We start from the raw sequence: 10448 nt of genomic DNA, 5'->3' as shown, positions 1-10448 counted from the left end.
TGGGGGTGTGTGGTGTGGTGTGGTATGTCAGATAAATGCACCAGTGAGGCACTTGATCAGCCCAGGGTGTGTGTGTGTGTGTGTGTGTGTTGTAGAGTGAAGCACTTGATCAGCCCGGTGTGTGTGGGGGCAGTGGGTATGTGTGGGGGTGGGTGGGTGTGTGTCGTGTCAGATAAATGCACCAGTGGGGCACTTGATTCCCAGAATATTACTTTTTCATTCTCTAATATAAGAATGATCTAAGAACCACCCCCTACCTAATTTGCAGTCAAAAATTATTTAAAAAACAAACAGAATGTAATTGATTTACATAGTGTGCTTCTAACTCTTTCCCTCTGAAACCTAACACATTCACTCCTAAAAGCTTAGCTAGATTATAGGCTGCAGTGTAGAGAATTTTGGTATTGCGTTCACGAACAATTTTCCTTTACAGCTGTCTTCCCCTCAAAAAAAGCATTTCACATACAAGGACAGTGTTACAAAATTGCTTTGAGTTTACGCTAATTATATTTTTAAGAAATTCTCTAAAAACTTGAGCACACTAACCATTATTAGAAACATATCCTATAACTGAATTTACAGGTGCCTCCACTGATACCCACCCTCAACAACAAAAAAAGAGAGAGAGAGAAATCTTAAACTTGTTGCTTTTGCTTTAGTCTGGTGTACTCCAGCCCTGTAGGGCCGAGTAAGACTGCCTCGTAGCTTTCCAGGGCTGTCGGTCTTCATGGAAACAGACTGTCTTGTCTTTCTCCTGAGGAATGGTTGCTGGATTTATTGCTGCGCTTTTGATTCGCAGACAGTCGCTGAACCACTTTGCGACCAGGCCCCCTCCTCTCCTGATATAGCATTTTAAATTAATCGTTGCTAATAAGGATTATTAACTATCAGTACAGCAAACTGTTAACTGTAAGGCTCACCTCTATTTTATATATGATTAAGAAGGAAATGTCATGGCAATTTTACTGTGATAAACTCACTTTTAAGACACATTGTGGTTTCAGAGTTGTTAACATTATAGGGGATAAGGGGTACTTAAAATGATGAAATAAAGAGGTTTTTGCTTTGTTTTTATGTGTTTGTTGTCAGACATTGGAAAAAATAGTTGCTTTTTTTTTCCAAAGTGGTTTGAAGATTTTCTTTGCTATTGAACAATCAGCTACAATCCTTTAAAATGAAGTTTGTCATATTATAAATAGTGGTTAAGAAAGGAAGATAGTAATACTGCACATTGTTATTTTTAATAAAGCAGGTATTTTTCTGACAAAAATGAGAGACAATTTGAAGAATACAAAATTGAATAATACTGTCACTTGTAGCATAACCAACCTGGGATAACCATTGTCAACATGTTAGTGTATTTTTGTTTGTCTTTTAAGTAAGCTATATAGTCTAACTGCATACTTTATCATAATTTCAACTTTAAAAGCTATGTAAAAGGTAACATTTCAGAAGCAAGATGGCGAGTCTATATGTACAATAGGTTTTTTATTTCAAAGTCTGTGCTTAAAAAAAATACTGACTTGAATGAAGTGGCTTCAGAAGTCTTTGGGAAAATGGCATTAACTTTTAATTCCTTTTTCTTTTAAACCTTTTAATGTACAGAGCAGATCATGGTTCAGTGATTTCATACACAAACCCATCTCATTCATTGCAGTTCCTTCAGTGGAACATCACCCAACCCACTCCTTCCCCATGTTTCCTGTCTCTTTTCCTCCTCCTTTTCCTACCTTTGTAAATTGTGTCCCTGGGTAATTGCTACCCCCATTGTCCACATGGTCAATTGTTCTAAGATTCGTATGTCTCACTAATGTTGTTGTTCCCCTTATAGACCTGTCTGTTATTTGTCCGAAAATTGGGCAACAGGCATGAGTTCAGTTTAGACCTGACGGGTGGCTCAGGGCCATAATCTCATGCATGATACTGCCCGTGTCTGTCCAACAAGCGATTACCTTCATGATGTTGTTTTCTGCCGTTTCCCTCCCATTCTCTCAGAGCAGTCCGTAGTGACAGTGGGATGCCCTGGTTTTTCTAGTCTCAGAGACCTGGAGACATGTTCATGTGGTCCTTATCCACTGTTACCAGCTGCTTTGCAGGACTGTATACAGGATACAGACTTTGTTTCATTGCTCTTCACATTACTGCACTTGGCACATACAAGTTGAAGTTTTGTGGCAACCCTGTGTTGTGTAAGAGTTGCCAGCGCCATTTCCCAACAACATATGCTCACTTCATGTCCTTCCTCTCTGTCACATCTTAGGAGTTCTCACAGTGTTTCAAATTTTTTCATAATGCTATTCATACTTAATTGTTATTGTTTGTTTCCCGGTGCATTGATTCTAACTCATAGCAACCCTGTGTACAACAGAATGAAGTACCGCATGGTCCTACGTCATCCTCACAACCGTTCTGATGCTTAAGTCCATTGTTACAGCCGCTGTGCTAACCCATCTTGTCTTGTTCACTGCCCTCCACTTCACCAAGCATGGTGTCCTTTTCCAGGGATTGGTCTCTGCTGGTCACAAGTCCTAAGTAGGTGCCATCCTTGCCTGTACAGAGCATTCTGGCTGTACTTCTTCCAAGACAGGTTTGTTTGTTCTTTTAGCGGTGTGCGGTTCTTTGAATATTCTCCACCAATACCATAATTCAAATGTATCAATTGTTCTTCAGTCTTCCTTAGTCAACGCCCAACTTTCACCTGTATATGAAGTGATTGAAAGTACCATGGCCTAGGTCATCGGTACTCTAAAGAGTCTTGTGCAGCAGATTGGCCCAGTGCAATGTGTCTTTGGATCTCTTGATTGCTGTCTCCATGGGCATTGATTGTGGATCCCAGCAAGACAAAATCCTTGACAACTTCACCCTTTTCTCTGTTTATCATGGTGTGACCTATTGGTCTAGTTGTGAGGATTTTGGTTCTCTTTACATTGACTTGTAATCCATATTGAAGGCTGCAATCCTTGATTTTCATCAGCAAGTGCTTCAAGCCCTAACTTTCAGCAAGAAGCTTATGCCATCTGCATATGGCAGGTTGTTAATAAGCCTTCCTCCAATCCTGATGCTATGTTCTTCTTCATATAAACCAGCTTCTCTGCTAATTTGCTCAGTATGCAGATCGATTAAGTATGGTGAAAGGCTACAACCCTGATAAACCACTGTCCTGATTTTAAACCATGCAATATTCCCTTGTTTTGTTCACACAGCTATTTCTTGATCCATGTACAGGTTCTGGAATTTTCTATTCTTCTCAAGACTATCTATAGTTTGTTATGGTGCACACTGTTGAATGCCTTTGTAAAGTAGATACAAGTAAACATCTTTCTGTTATTTGCTGCTTTCAGCCAGAATCCATGTGACATCAGCAATGATCTCTCTTGTTCCACATCCTCTTCTGAGTCTAGCCTGAACCCTGTCAATGCACTGCTCCAACCAATTTTGAATGGTCTTCAGCAATATTTTAATTACATGTGATATTAATGTCCAATTACATGTCCAATAATTTCCACATTCTGTTTGGTCATCTGTCTTTGGATTGGGAACAACTATGGATCTCTTCCAGTCGGTTGTCCTGATAGACATGAGTGCTTCCAGGGCTTCATCAGCTTCTTGAAATATTTCACTTGCTTTTTCATCAATCCCTACAACCTCGTTTTTTGCTAATGCCTTCAGTGCAGCCTGAGCTGCTTCCTACAGTACTATTGGTTCTTAATCATCTGTGCCTCCTGATTGGTTGAAGGTTACTGGTTCTTTTTGGTACTGTGCCTCTGTGGAAAAGATTCTTGCCATCTTTGGATGCTTCTTGACCATGGAATCTTTCAGTATTGCAACTGAATGCTTGCATTTTTTCTTGAGTTCTCCGTGTTAAAATATGCTGAGCATGTTCTGGTTTTCTAACACTAGTTCTTTGCTCATTTCATAATAATATTTTACTTTGTCTTCTTGAGCTGCCCTCTGAAATTTTGTGTTCAGCTCTTTCACGTTACCATTTTTCCTGTGTACCTTAGCTATTCTATAATTAAAACCAAGTGTGAAAGTCCTCTGACATCTACTTTGGCCTTTTTTTTTTTCTTTCCTATCTTTTTATTGACCTTTTGCTTTCTTCACGTATGATGTTCTTGATGTCATCCCATCTTCTGTTAGTAGTATTTAATGCATCAAATCTATTTTTGAAATGTTCTCAAAATTCAGGTGTGATGTACTCAAGGTTTGATGGCTCTCGTGCACTTGTTTTAATTTTCGTCAACTTTGAGTAGTTGATTATCTGTCCCACAATTGGCCCCTGGTCTTGTTTTAGTTGCTGATATGTAGCTCCTGTATCATTTCTTCCCACAGGCGCAGTCGGTTTGATTTCTGTGTGTTCTACCTGGAGAAGCCCATGGATAGAGTCTCCATTTGTGTTGTTGAAAAAATGGATTTGTGATGAAGTTGTTGATCTTGCAGACTTCTATCATGTGATCTCCAGCTTCATTTCTATCATCAAGACCTTATTTTCCAACTACTGTTCCTTCCTCTTTGTTTCCAACTTTTGCACTGAAGAGACTACAGTTTAGTGTAAACATAACTTTTATATGCACGGGGAAACCCAAAGCAAGCCATGTTGCTTGCTTTATTGCTATACTCACTTTACTGTGGTGCTCTGGAACCAAACCCACAGTACCTCCAAGGTATGCCGGTACGTTATCCAAGCTCACTGCCACCGAGTGGTTCCGACTCCGGGATCCCTGACCTGCCTTCGTTTCTGACACTGTAAATCTTCACAGGAATAGAAAGCCTCGATCTTTCCCCACTGAGGGGCTGGTGCTTTTAAACCATTGATCTTGCAGTTCACAGGCCAGCAAGTAATCCCCTATACCACCAATGGCCCTTTATTTTATTTTTATTGTGTAATAATTAGGTGAAGGTTTAGAGAGCAGATCATAAGTTTTGCATTTATACACATCTGTTTCGACTTATCAATTGCAAGTCCCTCAAAGGACCATCTCTTATTGCACTTCTTCCTCCCTGGGTTTCCTGCTTCCAAGTCCTCCTCGTCCTCTAACCAGATAAATGTTGTCTTTAGGTAAGGGCTGTCCTTTTTATCTTAAATAGTTTATTATTCTAATACCACAGTAGTAAATTCCATTTTGGACGCCTCTTTTTTCCTCTGGACAAAGAGAGAGCTATAATTGTACCTAGATGGGTGTTCACGAACTTGTAAGACCCCAGACACGACTCACAAAAGTGGGATATAGACGTGGTGGATTTGTTATGCCCGTTGACCTTGATTTCCCCCTAGACTACACTTGTGAGCTCCTGGCCCAGTTACTTATTCCTTCAAGGTGTTTGGTTATATGTAAGAAGTCTTCATAATCTTGCTTTCTGTATGTTCCACCAGAGTCATTGATATATATGCACCACATATTCTCTGTTAGATTTCTATATATTTGTGCATATAAATCCACCGTCCCTTCTACATCTAGTCAACCTGCTTGTCTATCTGTTTTTAGATTGCAGTTTTTGAAGTCTCCTTGTATCCATTAACTTTTTGGTCCTAAAAACATAAAATTACTGCTATTGTCAAAGTATGTATGCCTGTCTATATCATTATCCTTGAGTATTACGTAGTTTTTAATTTTGTGTTGCCTTTTTTAAAAGGTTTCTGTTCCTGCCATAACAAAAATAGTGAGAATGTTGATAGAAAATGAAGCATGTTACCAATGTCACTAATCCTACTGTCTAGAAACAGGGGCGTGGAATGGATCTTACTGTGTATATTCTCACCAAAAAGAAAAACAAGTATATGCCAACTTTTGCAAGTGAATAGCTGATTTAACCTATGTGTTCTAGAGAATCTCGTCCTGAGGTTTCTGGAGTCTGATTTTGAAACATGACACACCCTATAAAGATACCACAGCTTCCTTCACAATATATACGAACTTCTTTTTTCATTCGTTTTTGTAGTATTGCTTATGTGATTACTTAAAATAATTCTGTGCCTTATATTTCATATACATAAATCATAGCTGTATATCTGTGAAGAAAACAGAAGAGCCAATGAATATGATTTCAAGAAAGCTTTGGACTTGCTGGAATACATTGATGAGGTAAGAAGAATCGTTGCGATGGGCTCTGCTGACTATCACAATATGAGGGGCTTCAGAAAGCTTGTGGGGAAATGGAGTTAAAGAAAAATGGATGGGGCGGTTATAGTCATAGTGCGGGGTGAAAGGAAGACGATGTCAAGAAGTCCATGTAGAAAGAGATTGCTTGGAAGCTGATTATGATAACAATTGTACAGCTCTGCTTGACGTGATTGAAATGTGGAATTATATATGTTTTAAACCCCAACTAATAAAAAAAGAAAAATGGGAATGTTTCTATGGATTTCTCTAAATCTCCTCCTAGGTATTCTTCTTTAGAATGGGACATATAGAAGGCCACGGGGCTCTGTGTGCCAGTCACGAAATGCGTGAAAGGACAACGGCCCCTTTAAGTAGCTGCCGCAGCGTCACGTCGGCCCTCGGTGCCTGCGAGGGTCAGTCAGCCTGCGCTGCTCCTTCTGCCCCGAGCTCTGCAGACGTCCAGTGAGCCCGAAGAAAAGCAGCCTGGTGCCGGCAAGCCAGTGCCCATTCCTGGTGGCTCCTGTGCCCCGGTGATCAGGGCCGGGCCTTTAGAGGCAGGTCCCTTCTGCGTGGCTTCAAACCAACGGCCTTTGGCTAGGAAGCAAGTGCTTCACTGTTAGCATTGTCAGAGAGTTCGTTCTTGATAATTGTCACATACCCATAGATGAGTTTTTTGGTGCATGAGGGAAAATCCCTGCTTTCCAAAGTTGGGAGGTTTTTCCCTTTTCATGAAGTGATTATGAGTTCTTGAATATGGTATGTTTCTTTATCAGTTTATCTTTTGTAGGGTTTACCATGAGAGAAGCTGTTTCTTGTGAAAATTCTGTAGTTTTACAGTAATTTATATACTGGTAACTAATGTATATTAAAACAGTATTATTATAATGCATGCTTATACCAATGTAATATAATTGGGCACATCTGATTAAAAGACCTCTTTAAAGTGTTACAATGCAAAATTGTCACTTTGAGGACTAAGTTAAACATGAGCCAAGCCACAGTGTTCTCAGATCCTCATGCACCTGAAAACTGAGCAGTGAGGAAGGAAGGAAGCCTGCAGAATGGATGCCTTTGCATTGTGGCAGCCGTGCGGAAGCGAGTGGAATATGGACGGCTAGAAGAACAAACCAATCAGTAAGAGTGCTGTTTCGAGGAGAGGATTGTGAGACTTTATCTTACCTACTGTGGAAATGTCACGAGATGAATCCCTGGAGAAGGACATCTGGCTTGATAAAGTTGAGGGTCAGCAACAACAAAAAGGAAGACCCTCACCGAGATGAACTGAGACCGTGGCGGACCACTGGGCTGGAACATAACAATTGTGAGGCTGAAGTTGCTGTAAATCAGATCCAGCTCTATGGCACCTAACAGCTGTTCTATGACTTGGCATATCAAAGTAGCTTAGTCGATTTTAAAAACATAATGCAGAGAGAAGAGTTATTTTTAGAAATTATAAGTTAAAGCAACTCTATGCTAAATGATCATTTTATGTGACCTACTCAATTTTTATTGAAATTTAATAATTTTTGTTGTTTTGTGTCTTTTTGCTTTGAAGGTGGAAGATGTAAATAAAAACGACCTAAAACTGGAAATCCTTTGCAAAGCACTTCATAGAGATAAGTACGTTCTCATCGTGTGAATCAAATAGATGATTTTAGAAAGGGACTCTTCTTAGAAAGAGTATTATGTATCAAATTGTTTTTTCAGAAATACATTCTTTTCTCATTTTCATAGAAGTAGAACTAGTTTTACCAAAGAAGACACAACACACCACTTCTTTAAGAATAAAAAGTCATTACAACTTGAGGATCATTACTGTCTTAAGTTAATGAATACCTCTTTTTTTCATAGTCATTTTGCTACAGAGGAGGATTTCAATCTACAAGAATAAAAGACAGACTCAGTGGTAGGGCAGGATTAACAATCATCTGTTATAGGATGGGCCTTTTCCAAGAAAACAATTGTAAAGAAATCTTGACTGCTAGAAGCCTTCCACTACTCACAGGTTTTCTTTCTCCTGTGGTACGGAGAAATTGCAGTAGAACTGTTTTATTTTCTTCATCCTTTGATTATTCCCAAATCATTAAAATTGTTGTTAACTTTGGTCTTAGAAATTAACTAGGAAACCTAGCGCTGAACTTGTCTACTTGCTTCCTTTCCCACCCCTAAGTTTTAGAAAAATTCAGCACCATAGATTCGCTTCTGCCACACAGCGACCTTAAAGGACAGTGTCGTGCAGGCCTGTGCGTCTCCCTGAGATGGTCTGTAAGGGAGCAGGAGTTCGCCTGTGGCGTGCGGTCATTGCCAACTGCTGGCTAAACGTAGCCACTACACCAACAGAGCCCCCAAGTCACACGGAAAGTGTGCTGTTAGTTTGACTTGGATTTGTGGCCCTGGCTTCTTTAAACATTTTAAGGCATTGTGTGAGATGCATCCATTTATTACTACAATACAGTGGTGTGTTTGTAATTTAGTAGTAATCTCAACTAGATAAATAATCTCATCTAGGTAAAGAAAGCTGCTCTTCCTGTGCTATGCCCTAAATGCAGGTAGTGGTCGCCATGAAACCAATTGAAAGTCAGAACGCTGTTAAAAGGCATTGCAACTGTTGCTTATGTTATGAAAGAGCATTGAGGTTTGTGTTAGGTTGGGGTATCTAAAGAAGAAAACTAGTGATTCTTACATAGAGGATAACAAGAAAATGAGTCAGACCGTCATAAGAGTGGACCTGTCCAGTCCAAGTTCCGTGGGTCGGATGTTAAGCTAGAGGCCTTTTCAGATTTGTGTAGCTTCAGGGTCTGCTGAACTCAAGATCAGCTAGAACAGCACAGGCTAATATCAGATACTTGGTTAGCAGGTCAGGTGGCAGACTGATTTTGGTCCCTGGGGGTTGGCAAGCAATATGACAGCCTGCTCACTCAGGTCCAAAGAACGAGAGAGCCATGCGTCAGATGCAGGATCCCAGAAAAGCAAGCAGGCTCCTCCACGATGTCCGTATGTAAAAAGCACGCCGCTCCCCCGCCTTAGGGAGCTTCCTCTCGATTGTATCAGGGCTGTGACTTGAGTAAGAGGGTTGCATTCCACCCTGGACATAGTACAGCTGCTCACAGCAGACCCCGTGATGGGGTGATTTGGGTTAGGTCGTCTCAACTGGCCTTAACCTTTTTGAGAATGACCCAGCCACGTTGACACCAAACCTCACCCTCAGAGGGTCCGTAGCTACATTCGTTACTTACTTTGTCGAGGATTTTCATGGGAAAGAGCATGTCACTGCATAATGTTTTACACCAGAGTCTTAGTAGTAGATAGATTCGCTCAGGCAGCATCTTACCTAGTAGTGATTGTAAGGTGTATCCAACATTGAAAGCTCCTAGATTAAATGATCTAAAATGAAATCACAAAACTCGGATCCTCCACCACCCCCACCATCAAAACAAAAACAAACAGCGTTTTCTTTACGATTCTGTCTGTGGTTTCATTTTTCCTTCTCTGTGCTGTTTTCTTCTAGCTGGTCCAGTTCAGATGGTAAAGATGATCCGATTGAATTTTCTAAAGACAGTATATTTGTGAAAATCTTGCAGAAACTTTTAAAAGATGGTAAGTGGGATATTATTTTTAGAAATTACTGCATCACTCTTTAGTTTCAGGAACCTTAGATTCATAGAGATTTGCCAAGATACCAAATGACCAGATGGTTTAATATTAAATAGTATCATATTCAAAATGAGTGATTTATTTAGAATAAACCAGAATGTTTTGTTCCTCCTTCTGCGATTGGGGGTGCATATATTCAGGTGAAGTCTTTATCCAGCTGTGTCTCTGGGTGCCTGTAACAAGCAAGGCAGGCATGCTGATTCAGGCTGGGTGAGGAACACCAGTTAGCATCCAGTGGAAGGTTGAGACACTGAAAGTCTACAGTGGAGAAGAGTTTGTTTTCTTTAATTTTTATTGTGAATATTAAAAACTTTAAATGAGGAAAATTTTGCTATATCTCCTCTAAACTTAATGGAATAAACACAGTGTTTTTACAAATCCATCTTGGACATCAACACTTTAAGTTATAGGAACAAATTGAAAAGAAACACAGAGCAACTATGTTTTACATATATTTTGTACACATGACAGTGAATAAAATTCCCATTTCTTGGTAAAGACACAGGTAGGGAAAAGACGACTTAGAACAGATTTCCTGTCACCTCCTTTGATATTACCAGGACCATAATATATGGAGAATGTTAACACTTGAACTCACATAGAAATGAGAGATTTTTTTTTTTCTTTTTTAACATTTTATTAGGGGCTCATACAACTGTTATCCCAATCCATACACACATCAATTGTGTAAAG

General features: G+C 39.8%; 1 protein-coding gene across 1 annotated transcript in view; it reads left to right on the top strand.

Moving 5' to 3' along the window:
• NUP133 (nucleoporin 133) overlaps window positions 1–10448 on the top strand; it is a 63039-nt gene that overhangs the window by 47861 nt on the left and 4730 nt on the right. The window contains exons 23-25 of the mRNA XM_004712164.2: window positions 6003–6083; window positions 7657–7721; window positions 9610–9698. Of these exons, the coding sequence (XP_004712221.1) occupies window positions 6003–6083; window positions 7657–7721; window positions 9610–9698 (235 nt within the window). The remainder of the gene's footprint in view (window positions 1–6002; window positions 6084–7656; window positions 7722–9609; window positions 9699–10448) is intronic.

This window comes from Echinops telfairi, unplaced genomic scaffold (assembly GCF_000313985.2).
Source record: "Echinops telfairi isolate 266 unplaced genomic scaffold, ASM31398v2 ScPeMD7_7424;HRSCAF=8462, whole genome shotgun sequence".
NCBI lineage: Eukaryota > Metazoa > Chordata > Mammalia > Afrosoricida > Tenrecidae > Echinops > Echinops telfairi.
The sequence above is the reverse complement of the archived record's forward strand: the minus strand, read 5'-3'. Positions and strand labels throughout refer to the sequence as shown.